At 41.1% G+C, this 13,775-nt stretch overlaps 1 protein-coding gene across 2 annotated transcripts in view; it reads left to right on the top strand.

Annotated features, from left to right (window-relative positions):
- Positions 1–11,326, top strand: part of LOC115204093 (BMP/retinoic acid-inducible neural-specific protein 1) — a 126,851-nt gene extending 115,525 nt beyond the window's left edge. For both annotated transcript variants that reach the window (XM_029769400.1, XM_029769401.1), the window contains 2 exons: positions 2,118–2,340; positions 9,753–11,326. In XM_029769400.1, the coding sequence (XP_029625260.1) occupies positions 2,118–2,340; positions 9,753–10,893 (1,364 nt within the window). In that variant the 3' untranslated portion in view covers positions 10,894–11,326. The remainder of the gene's footprint in view (positions 1–2,117; positions 2,341–9,752) is intronic.
- The last annotated feature ends 2,449 nt before the right edge of the window (positions 11,327–13,775 follow it).

Below are 13,775 nucleotides of genomic sequence, written 5' to 3'. Positions count from 1 at the left end.
TGTCCACAAACACTATGGTTGTGGTAAGTGATCTTACTGTTGAGTATTGTATTTAGTAATTTATTGTTATTACTGTTGAATATTGTATTTAGTAATTTATTGTTATTTTACAGCAATTTATTGTTATTTTAGACCCTTCCATGAACTATATTCCTAAAGTAAGGAATAAACTAAGATATTTGCCTTAGATTCAGGTTAAATTAACTAATATAGCAAGAAAGAGGATAACAAATGATAAGGATATCCCATGACTTAGCTCCTCTCTTGTTTTCCCTCTTTGATTTGCGTAGAGGCCAATTATGACTATAGAACCATTTGCATATGGACCTCAGCTAGGCACTAATGACCGGTCTGAAGCCAGGGCTACTTCCACTGATCTGTCCTCAAACAGAACACCAGATGCAGGTCTTTACAGCATCCAATATCCACAGCAAACAGTGATATAATGGTAAATCCACAGACAGTCAGCTCTAAATTCAGCTGTTTTTTATTCAGGTGTCGTCATTTTACGTGAGTCACCTTCCATAGAATACACCACATAAAGCGTGCATGTTAACTTCTTGGAGCCAATCTGCAATAAAGTGTGGTATGAATAATTCAGCAGCCCATTTTAACGCCTTCTGTTTTAGAAGAAGGCACTAGCAGTTAATTGTAACAGTCAATTCTCTCTACCCCCCTCAGCCAGGTTTCACTAAGCATGCCACAGGCTAAATGTGTGTGAGGAGCCATTGTCACTCAGTCACATAGGGAAGCCACCCACCATGCAATCAGTACAGGCCCATGCATGAACCCAAGGGTGAAACAATAACTTCTGTAGATTTTTGATGCGGCATTAATGTGAGATGAACCCACTGTATTAAACAGTTTGCAAAATGGAACATGCGACCTTGTAAGATGTGTGTGTGTTAATGGTATTGATTTGTGACTATTTGGTGTGTGGGTGTGACTATTTGGTATGTGTGTTAGTGTTTGTGTACATGTGTGTGTACATTTGTGTGTGTGTACATTTGTGTGTGTGTACGTGCGCTCGTGTGTGTACATGCGCACATGTGTGTATGTGTGTGAGCCTTTGTGTGTTGAACATGTGTCTCGATCAGCAAGCAATTCTTCAAAATGGATGGCATCATTATAAAACCGTTACAATTAAAACGCAATCTGCATCGTTTCAGTTGGTGAAACCCAATCAACAAGCCACCATATTCCACATGCCTAGCGAATGACCCATATAGCGGGGTGGTTATGTCTGGCCACACACATTTTCACACACATACTCAGTCACATCCCCTGTCTCATCCACTACTGATCAAGTCAGAATAGTAAAGTACAGAGGATGGTCCGGGATACTCCCAAAGGGAGTCGCTCAGTATCCACCTGACGGGGCTCATACTTATATATTATTAACAAGTAATAAAAGGAGACAAATAAAACCTGACAGGCATACATATATATTTATATATTATAGAGGGCACAAACTGAGATTGAGTCATTCAAGGTCATTGGCTGCCGAAGATATTTCTAAGATGAGGTGCCTACAGTATCAGATAGCCATTTTTAAAATAATAAAATGGTGTATTCCTATTTAAAGGTAGACTCAGCGATTTGACTCAGATGCAGAAAGTACATTTCTGCAACAGCTAAGAGCGTTGAAGCGCCACCCACTGGGCACAGACATCAGTTTAATGTTTAGTTTTGATTTGGTTGAGTTGTCAATTAACGTGAATTCAACGTGAAATCGAGAAAAAATGTCACCATGTCATTGGATTTAGGTTAAAATTTGGGTGATAAAGAGACGGAATTCTACATTGATTCAACGTCATCACATATACTTTTTGGCTTGGAATGATGTGAAACAATGTTGATTCAACCAGTCTACCTTTAACAAGAGTATTTTGTTTGATCAGATGTGCTATTATCATAAATACCAGTGGTATTTTGAGAGCTTGATTCAAGGCATGTAATGCATCATGATGCACGCAAGCTTTGTTGTTCAGGAAAACAACACCTGAGAACAGAAAGCACAGGAAGGAGGCTGATCCAAGGTTGCTCTGACAACAGATACTCCTTGTCTGTGTCCCGCAAGATCTCTTAATCACCCTCCATTCCTCTCCCTCCTCCAGATGAGTTTAAGTCGTTCCTGAAGAGGCTGCCCTCCACCCACTTCCTGCCGGTCAGCAGTGTCCACCTCCTGTGGGGCAGTGACTGGGACCTGCAGGCCCGCTACCGCCTGCTCCAGAGCTCCCTGGACACCCAGAGGCTCAAGATCCAGCGCACCGCCCGCAAGCTCTTTGGCCTCAGCATCCGCTGCCACCACAACCCCAACCACCAGATGCCTAGGGAGAGGTGGGTCTAAGAAGCAGTAAAAATGCATTATGTAACCCTGCTGCATTGTAATGTAACGTAACGTGTTGTTTTGATGATGCAGAATTTTGGTGTCAACGCTGTGGACCACGGTATTATGAAAGGTAACTTAGAAAGGTGGATAAACTGCAACCAAGGTGACAAAATGAATCTGTGAGAAAACTCTGTTATGTAGGGGATTTTCTGTATTTCGTTTTAGTAATGCCTGTTGAAGTACTGTATGCAAAAACTTTATGATACAGTACATAATGCATTTTTACTTTGAATTTTCTGGCTCTTATAGTTCTGTCCATGAAATCATGGAAATGCCCAATGAACTCTAGTCTTACCTAGTATTTCACAATGCAGGATGAAAAAGAATCTAACCGCGGGAGCTCTCTGGCCGGGTCAGTGCACAATGTGCCATCACCTACTGTGACTGCAGATAGCACGCTTTGCTGCACAAATGGCACTGTGTTAATGCTAATTCAGTCTGAAATGCATTCTAAAATGGAGTCAATCCACCCCATAATATACCAGACAACATGGAGAAAAATAACACACTAAATACCAGATGAACAAAATAATGTTACAGCTGCGTGGAATGTCAATATACAAATATAAACAGAGAAAATCCTCAAAATATTCAGTTATGTGGTTAAGGAACGCACAGCTGTCAACTGTCACTAAGGTAGAAGGAACACACCCACGCTACGATGCAAGCTTTGGCAAAGGGTTTGTTCAGAAGTGTTATCAAAGCGGTGCAGTGCACAATCCGTGCTCGGCAGAGCACACATCAAGGACGCCTGACGGCACTGTGAAGAGAAACTGTGTTTGTTTATTTGTTTCTATATGTGTGTGTGTGTTTATGTGTGAGTGATTGATTGTGTGTATGTGTGTGTGTGTGTGCTCATGCATCTATGTCAGTGGGAGATGTACTGTGCCAATAGGCATCCTCCTTTCAGACCAGTACCCACATCAGTGTTACTCTTTGATACCACCAATGCAGCGTAAACTAAACATACTGACATACTAGTGTTTGTAATGTTTCCTCTGGAGACATACAGTACACAGGGCTGATATGACGAATGTGGAGTCCCTTGCTGTGGGGCTCAGTTCAAGGCACAGGTTTAACAATTAGTGTTTATATTTAAGCATAGATTATCTGGTGGGTTTGCTTTGTACTCCCACAGCTGTTAGGATGAGTTTAAGTGATATCTCCTTCTGAATTTCATGTATATCTGTGTGCAATATAGTGAAATGTTACTCTATTTAAAAAGCACACATATCCACACCACCACCATTACATTTAGTACAGTAGTACTAGTAGCAGTAGACCTTGTTGTCCTGCTGCTCAGAGTTGAGCTGAGGCTCTAGCCTCTCTGGTGGCATGGCCTTTGCCCTGAAGGGCCGAGTTGGAGAGAGAGAAGACTGCCTGTGACAACCCAGAAATCCTTACTACTGATCTACTTCCCACCGACGGGACACATGCCTATAATTATAGAAAGCAAGCCTCCTTCGGTCCCAATTGGATTCTGGCAGTGGAGAGCCTTGACAACTGCAGGAACAATACGAACCCAGTCTCTTCAGGGCTGGAGGGGGTTCCTCCACAGTTTGACCCTACTGTGGAAGGCTGCTTAGCTTCAGACCTGCAGGGGGAAACCCAGGGTGGACTTTGATGGTGGTGGCTTGACATCAGGCTGCTCCCCGTAGTCTAATTACACACTTACTTCTATAGCGATAATCACTGTTACACAATCCACAGGCAATCTACAGGCATGGCTGGACCGTACCCTTTTAAACATTTATGGTGTTTTCACAGGTGTAATGAGTGGAATATTCCAAGTAGTTCAGAGTAGAGCTTCAGCGTTGGTTTCTTTTAAGCATGCTCTGCTACTGGATGTACTGCATAACTAGGACCAGCAGATTTTTATGGCCGTGTGTTTTTACTGGGAAAAACTCTGTGTTCTATGTTTTTCCTGGTCATGTGGACAAGAAAGAGGCATGCTTTTATGCATAACCAGATGACTATACAACCAGTGGTGTAAAATACTTTAAAAGTACTACTTAAGTCATGTTTTTGCGTATCTGTACTTTACCTTACTATTTACATTTTTTTACAACTTTTACTTTTACTTCACTACATTCCTAAAGAAAATAATGGACTTTTTACTCCATACATTTATCCTGACACCCAAAGGTAGTCATTACATTTGGAATGCTTAGCAGGACAGGAAAAAGGTCCAATTCATATACTTATCAAGAGAACATCCCGGTCACCCCTACTGACTCTGATCTGGAGGACTTACTAAACACAAATGCTTTGTTTGTAAATTATGTCTGAGTGTTGGAGTGTACCCTTGGCTATCCGTCAATTTAAACTTTTACTTTTGATACTTACATATATTTAAAACCAAATACTTTTAGACTTTTGCTCAAGTGGTATTTTATCGGGTGAATTTCACTTTTACTTGAGTCATTTTCTATTAATCTATCTCTACTTTTACTCAAGTATGACAATTGAGTACTTATTCCACCACTGTATACAACCATGAGCTGTGTGCATAAGTCATATTTTCAATGGATTTAGCTTGAGGTAAATAAAGGAAAGTATGGTGATTATTATTATTATTATTATTATTATTCAAGCCTGGTTGCCATTTCATGAATGCATGCGTGCGGCATATCTCTAAGATACATGTGGTATTCAATCCAAAAAACGACTGTAATTCAATGAGTAATCAATGTGTGGTGGCCATCTCTACGTATGAAAGGCCTCACTGTCCCTCACTGTTGGCTAGCTCTAATTGCCCTCATTTGTCATTTAGCCTGTTGCTGATAAACTGGGGGTTGAACAAACTTGCATTAGAAAATCATCCATTGTGTTGCAAGGTAAATATAGGCTTAGCTCCACCTGCCTCACCTTGTCTTACACCCACTCACCTATCACAGATGTGAGCTCTCTATGCAGGGAAACATATGGAATGTGCCTGTGCAGAGCTATAGCAGACGTGCCTGGGGATTATAGCTAGAAGCTCTTCTCAAACAGAGAGTGATTAATGGTGACGGATATAAAATAGCATAACTCCCAGCCAAGTAATCGGCATCCATGTTTATGTATCAAAGTAATTATTCATGGGCAGACTTTAGCATGTTAACAGATTTGACTGTACTCTATATATTATTTAGCAGTAATTGCTATAGACGTTGACAGGGTTATGGTTGTCAAGATATGCCTGGTACATAACTCCCTTACATAAGAACTTCTATCAATAATGAAATCACAGGCTATTTTTGTCATCCAACATAATGCACTAATAGAAAAACTATCACATTCAATCATCAGTATCGACAAATATCTCTCTCTCTTTTTCTTTTTCCCTCGTTCCCCCAAACAGAAGGGGTCTTGTGATAATGTATGTCATCTGCGCTGAGCACCAGAGCTGTCTGATGCCCTATTACAAACACAGAGATTGTGCTGTGATTCGTGAAAACAAACAGCATTCATTCCCACTCGTTTCCATCTCATTCCCTGTGGCAAACTCAGCCCAGCCACTTGTTTTGGAGGGAAAAAAATAAGGAAAAATAAAACTACCAGCATGATGCTCTCAAACTGCATATTGAGGGAAGCAGTTATATGATGGAACATATTTTATTCCGGTGTTTCAGATCACATAAAACTGTAGTTATTGCAGATAAATTCAAGGGGGAATATATATAGAATAATATGATTATGCCTGCCTCACGTACGTAAATGAAGAGATAAAACTAATAGGAATGGTTTAATCTTTGTGGCGTAAACATCCGCAAAACTTTTCAAATGTATTTTGTGTTGTCATTTGCAGCAAACATTTCCAATAGTGCACAAAAAACGGAGCACTATTTTAAAGATCTCATACCTTGTGTGTTGTGTCAATGACAGGGGACTCTTTTGTGTTCTTTGAACTTTTGGAGACAAACCGACTGTATTAAAAACATGTTTATACATTTTGTCATTCAACTTTCGTTGTTTAGTCATGGTGCTTGTATCGGTAACACGTTGCTTCACACCAATGGACATAACCATGTCATAATATGTTATAACAGCTGACATAACTGTCATAATATGGTCATAATACCCATATATTTACACCTGTTGTGACATGTATTGCATTATTTTATGGCTGGTTATTACACCTACATAAGAGTGTCAAAACCCACATTTATTGAAATAATATTTTTCCCTGCCAAGAAGTTTCCTTTCATTTGAAAGTTTGTTTTCTAAATCCTTTGTTGTTGTTGTAATGAATTCTTTACAGTCATGGGTTTTTCATCATGTAGAAAATACACTTTACGACACTGTCATGAAGCATTATGACCATCATCATCATACAAGCCAGATAGGCCTGTCACGTACGTGCCCTTATATCAGTCATCAGTCAAAAAGAGGGTGTCTTGTCCTGCTCCTGAAATCTGTTCCTGCATTCATCCCAGTCATCAGCAACAGAGCATTGGGGTAGGTGCATGTCTGACATCAATGTGGGCACAATTACAATGATAATTTAATATGGTCAATTTCCAAAAACATTATATAACATAAACATACTGTTGACACGTAGGCTATGGTGTAATGGAATGTTTTGCCTTGTGTGGTAGGTTTTATGGGTTTTGACACTTATGTAGGTGTCATAACCAGCCATAAAATAACACAATATATGGCAGAACAGGTCTAAATATGTGTCATGACAGTGTTATGACCGTATTAAAACAGGTTACGACAAGTTATGTCAGCTGTTATGACATATAACTTAACATGTTATGACGCTGTGTGTCAAGTAAATTGTTACCCTTTCATCAATCTCCTCCGTTTTTCTTGTTCTGTGAAATATTATATTCAAGGTTCTTCTCAAGATTCAAGATGCTCTTACATGAGCACTGGAACCTATTTTTCATTCCAACAGAATAGCCATTGGCTTTGTCTTTATGTCCTGTAGAGATAATAGTGGGGTGAATATGTAGCCGTGAACAAAAGCATTACTTTCTCAAAGTGCATCTTAGAGTCAGTGTTCTGGGACATGCATTCAGCCGTGTCTTTGTTATTTCACAATGTTACTCTTATCTTTTGATACTCCTCTCTTCAGTTAAGGAGATAAAGGAACTTTTATCAGGGTAGGACTGATCCAAGGACATATCCAAGATTGCCTTGAAAGTACATCGCTTTATGTCAGTTTAACCAGTCTTCAAAAAAATTATGGAGTCAGGTTGATGTAAGAATTGCTATATAAAGACAATGTTAAATGGATTAAAATATATTTCTCACAACTCAATTTGTTCAAGATCAGTATTAACTCAAAGTAAAACTTTACCAAATCACTTTTGGGAAGCTGTCTAATTATAATTTAAAAATAATCCTCAAAGTACAAGTTACATATCCTTCAACCTAAACTCAGCAAAAAAAGAAAGGTCCCTTTTTCAGGACCCTGTCTTTCAAAGATAATTAGTAAAAATCCAAATAGCTTCACATATCGTCATTGTAAAAGGTTTAAACACTGTTTCCCATGATTGTTTAATGAACCATAAACAATTAATGAACATGTCGTTAAGACACTAACAGCTTACAGACGATAGGCAATTAAGGTCACAGTTAAAACTTAGGACACTAAAGAGTCCTTTGTACTGACTCTGAAAAACACCAAAAGAAAGATGCCCAGGGTCCCTGCTCATCTGCGTGAACATGCCTTAGGCATGCTGCAAGGAGGCATGAGGACTGCAGATGAGGCCAGGGCAATAAATTGCAATGTCCGTACTGTGAGATTCCTAAGACAGCGCTACAGGGAGACAGGACGGACAGCTGATCGTTCTCGCAGTGGCAGACCCCGTGTAACAACATCTGCACAGGATCAGTACATCCAAACATCACACCCGGAACGCACAATCCCTCCATCAGTACGCAGACTGTCCGCAATAGGCTTAGAGAGGCTGGACTGAGGCCTTGTAGGCCTGTTGTAAGGCAGATCCTCACCAGACATCACCGACAACCGTCGCTGGACCAGACAGGACTGGTAAAAAGTGCTCTTCACTGACGAGTTGCAGTTTTGTCTCACCCGGGTTGATGGTCGGATTAGCGTTTATCGTCGAAGGAATGAGCGTTACACCGAGGCCTGTACTCTGGATCGATTTGGAGGTGGAGGGTCCGTCATGGTCTGGGGCGATGTGTCACAGCGTCATCGGACTGAGCTTCTTGTCATTACAGGCAATCTCAACACTGTGCGTTACAGGGAAGACATCCTTCTCCCTCATGTGGTACCCTTCCTGCAGGCTCATCCTGACATGACCCTTCAGCATGACAATGCCACCAGCCATACTGCTCGTTCGGTGCGTGATTTCCTGCGAGACAGGAATGTTAGTGTTCTGCCATGGCCAGCAAAGAGCACGGATCTAAATCCCATTGAGCATGTCTGGGACCTGTTGGATCGGAGGGTGAAGGCTAGGGCCATTCCCCCCAGAAATGTCTGGGAACTTGCAGGTGCCTTGGTGGAAGAGTGGAGTAACATCTCACAGCAATAACTGGCAAATCTGGTGCAGTCCATGAGGAGGAGATGCACTGCAGTACTTAATGCAGCTGGTGGCCACACCAGATACTGACTGTTACTTTTGATTTTGACCGCCCCTTTGTTTAGGGACACATTATTCAATTTATGTTAATCACGTCTGTGGAACTTGTTCAGTTTATGTCTCAGTTGTTGAGTCTTGTTATGTTCATACAAATATTTACACATGTTAAGTTTGCTGAAAATAAACGCAGTTGACAGTGAGAGGATGTTTTTTTGCTGAGTTTATTTCATATCCCATAGGAGCAAAAGTAGTTTGGGTCTGAAGAGTGTCTCCTCTGTCCCCTTCTCTAGCCCTACCCATGGCTCATTTTGGGTGGCTTGGGGCTCTCTGGCCTGTCAAGCACTAGGTCACCCATCACCGTTACCATGCTAGTTCATTAGCATGTCAGGCTAACCTTGAGCTCATCCTCTCCAGTCTCTCCCAGAAAAACACCCTCATCTCACAGTAGAAAGTTTCAGTACTACCAAGATGACAGAAAGGGATGCCTGAGGGGGAATAAGAGACACAATTTGCATAGGAAATGATGTTGCCATCCCACGAGGGAAATAAAGGAATTCTGCCTTTGAGGAATACATTATCCCCTCCACAGACTAGACCGTAACAAACAGTAGCAGGCTGTGGCAGTGGCAGTGGAGGTTAATCCTCAGTTTAACACTGAATTTGTGCTTGCTAAACGGTCCTTATTAATGGTGCATTTTATCCCTGTGTCTCCGCTCCCCAATTTGTTCTATTCCCCCTCGATCACTCTGGCTCTGACACTTTCTTTCTTTCTTTCTTTCTTTCTTTCTTTCTTTCTTTCTTTCTTTCTTTCCATTTTCCAGGTCTGTGATGCAGTGGCTGAACAGGGTCCAGTCCTTCCTCTACTGCAATGAGAATGGTTTCTGGGGAACCTTCCTGGAGAGCCAGAGGATGTGCGTGTGCCACACGGGTATCACCCTATGCCAGCGACCCATCCCATGTATTATTGGGGGCAACAACAGCTGTGCCATGTGCAGCCTGGCCAACATCTCTCAGTGCGGCTCCTGCAACAAGGGGTACAAACTGTACCGAGGCCGCTGTGAGCCCCAGAACGTGGACTCAGAACGCAGCGAGCAGTTCATCAGCTTCGAGACCGACCTAGACTTCCAAGACCTGGAGCTCAAGTACTTGCTCCAGAAGATGGACTCGCGCCTCTACATCCACACCACCTTCATAAGCAACGAGATCCGCCTGGAGACCTTCTTTGACCCACGGTGGCGCAAGCGCATGTCCCTGACCCTGAAGAGCAACAAGAACCGGATGGACTACCTCCACATGATCATTGGGCTCTCCATGAAGATCTGCCAGATGCGCAACAGCAGCATCGACCCCATGTTCTTTGTTTATGTGAACCCGTTCAGCGGCAGCCATTCAGAGGGCTGGAGCATGCCCTTCGGCGAGCACGGCTACCCGCGCTGGGAGAAGACGAGGCTGGGGAACTCCCAGTGCTTCAATTGGACCCTGCTGCTGGGCAACCGGTGGAAGACCTTCTTTGAGACGGTGCACATCTACCTACGAAGCCGCGCCAAGGTGCCCACTGGGTTACGCAATGACACGGGCCAGGGTCCCGTGGACCTGTCCGACCCCAACAAGCGCCAGATCTACATCAAGATCTCTGACATCCAGGTGTTTGGTTACAGCCTGCGCTTCAACGCAGACCTGCTCCGCAGCGCCGTGCAGCAGGTGAACCAGTCTTACACCCAGGGGACCCAGTTTTACTCCTCCTCCTCCGTCATGCTCTTGCTGCTGGACATTAGGGAGCGGATTAACCGCCTGGCCCCTCCAGTGGCACCCGGGAAACCCCAGCTGGACCTGTTTTCCTGTATGCTGAAGCACAGGCTCAAGCTGAACAACAGCGAGATGATCCGGGTCAACCACGCCTTGGACATGTACAACACAGAGATACTGAAACAATCAGATCACCTAACTACCAAACTCTGCTGAGATACAGTAAACAAACAAACAAAAAAAAGAGCAAACAGACACTACAAATATAACTGTTTGGGGATATTCCTTTTTATTTCCTTTTTATTTTTTTCCTTTTTGGACCTTTTTGTTCTGCTTTTTGATGTATTATTAAAACTTTGTAATTGTAATTGTTAAAATGAAACTCAAAAAGGCAGTGATGAAGCCTTTTAGTTGGATAAAGAAGAAGATTAATGAAAACCACTTTAAAGACTGTACCATATTTTGTCCCAGCATGTCTGTCATTTCCTAAAAGAGCATAAAGAGAAAAAAAGAAGAAAAACAATTAAATCCATCTCCTGGTGACAAAGAGGCCTTTATTTTAGTCTGAGGGAACAAAGGTTATATCTGAAACTGCCATTATTTACTGAGTAAAACATTTTTAAAGATATAATAAAGTTGTATAAGGGCAGACCAGATATCATCCTTTTATTTCAGTTAATATGCTTTATCAACAAACAAAATATTACAAATATGTAAAATGACAGTTTAATACAGTATGAAGGCATTCATACATTTTATGGGTAAATAGCCCAGCAAGCAAATACTCTAAGCATTAGCTATATAGTCTCTTTATAACATTAAATACTCATGACAAGTCTGCATCCCTCTCTTTGTGAAGTAAGGTTTAAGGCACTTTGTTGCTGTACTTAAAGCATAGGCACACAACCGGGGCAGCGGATAGTCATTTCATGTCAAATAACAGAAACCAGCTGTTTATATATGTGTATACCTTTATTTAGCTTGATGCTTATTGCTGTTCGTTAATTGAATGTGTCATTTGAGAGTGAGTGAATCCAGTCTAAGCTGAAACTTATCTTTGGGCGCTACCTCCCGTGCTTGAAATTCTACAGGCATTTCTCATGAGGGGGTTTCTTCTGGTGCCTGAGTGCAATATCGTGGTCTGAAGATGAACAATCAATGCTATTTCGTACAGCTTTGCAAAACGTACACCTTGTGACTGCTGATGTGTCAAGCTTTTCGGCACCAAGAGCAAATTTGAGCATCGATCATTCGCGTACATCTGCAACAGACACCATGAAAGCCATACATTTCCCTGAGGTACACATAAGACATGGAAAGCCCCGTGATCCATTTTTCTAAAACATGAAAAATGTCCCATTCATGTATTTTATGTTGTCGTTGTTGTTTCCACCAAATTCATTTAAAATGGAGGATAACAGTGGACAGAGAGAGTGTATTCTGTGGGATTATGGGATGACATTGTAAAGCCATTGGGTTTGTATTTCTACTAACTAGAGTGAACCCATATGGGAAACAGTTATATAACAGCTTCAAATACTTCTGTTCATTTTAATCTGTAAATCTACTTTCTACTTTATGTACTTTTTTTTATGCCACGTTGGATCTTAACTTTGAATGACCATGCAAATCAGATTGAACCCTCTGACACAAGGTTGTTTAATCTTTCTAGTCATACTTTATTGAAAGCACTGACATGACATACGTTTATAGCTATATATAGCTACATAAATAAACATAGTATCAAACATCATACTGTCAAGGAACTGTCAAGGAACACTACCTACGTTATTATTGTTATTATTATTAGTAGTAGTAGTATTATTAAGTGCCTGTTACCTATCCCTTTAACATAATTAGAGGAGAGAAATTGCTCTTAGTTTAGTTACTGTTTACAGTAAAAACACATTACCACACAAGATAAAGGCATTCAAAAGAATTCAGCAAATCAGACCACATCAATGCAGATCTGTCCCTCATCTCTCAGCCTGAGATACATGTTTTCTAGCTAAAGCCCCGCTGGTTTGTGCATGTGGTAAAATGACCCATCATCAAGAGATTGAAGTCTCAATTTCCTGACACTATCTCTCCTATGTACATTATACCTGTAAATAGCAACTTAGTGTTGGTATAGTTATAACATCAAAGACTACTTAAATCATAATAATTCCAAGAGAACAAAAGAGGCCATTATTAATGAGAATACCCACAATACCGTTGGTGTGCTATTGCACAAATTTAAAATACACTCCATATTCTTAAGTTAATTACTTCATTATGAATATCAGAGAGGGATGGCAATTTCTGATGGTTTTAATCAAAGTACACTACCGTTCAAAAGTTTGGGGTCACTTAGAAATGTCCTTGTTTTTGAAAGAATTTTTTTTTTGTCCATTAAAATAACATCAAATTGATCAGAAATACAGTGTAGACATTGTTAATGTTGTAAATGACAATTGTAGCTGGAAACGGCTGATTTTCAATGGAATATCTTCTAGGCAGAGTTGCAAAGAAAAAGCCATATCTCAGACTGGCCAATGAAAAGAAAAGATTAAGATGGGCAAAAGAACACAGACACTGGACAGAGGAACTCTGCCTAGAAGGCCAGCATCTCGGAGTCGCCTCTTCACTGTTGATGTTGAGACTGGTGTTTTGCAGGTACTATTTAATGAAGCTGCCAGTTGAGGACTTATGAGGTGTCTGTTTCTCAAACTAGACACTCTAATGTACTTGTCCTCTTTCTCAGTTGTGCACCGGGGCCCCCCACCCCTCTTTCTATTCTGGTTACAGCCAGTTTGTGCTGTTCTGTAAAGGGAGTAGTACACAGCGTTGTACGAGATCTTCAGTTTCTTGGCAATTTCTCGCATGGAATAGCCTTAATTTCTCAGAACAAGAATAGACTGATGAGTTTCAGAAGAAAGTTCTTTGTTTCTGCCCATTTTGATCTAGTAATTGAACCCGCAAATGCTGACGCTCCAGATACTAAACTAGTCTAAAGAAGGACAGTTTTATTGCTTCTTTAATCAGCAAAACAGTTTTCAGCTGTGCTAACATAATTGCAAAAGGGTTTTATAATGATCATTTAGTCTTTTAAAATT

This window comes from Salmo trutta, chromosome 12 (genome assembly GCF_901001165.1).
Source record: "Salmo trutta chromosome 12, fSalTru1.1, whole genome shotgun sequence".
NCBI classification, from domain to species: domain Eukaryota; kingdom Metazoa; phylum Chordata; class Actinopteri; order Salmoniformes; family Salmonidae; genus Salmo; species Salmo trutta.
Note: the sequence above shows the minus strand (reverse complement) of the source record. Positions and strands in the feature narration are given on the sequence as shown.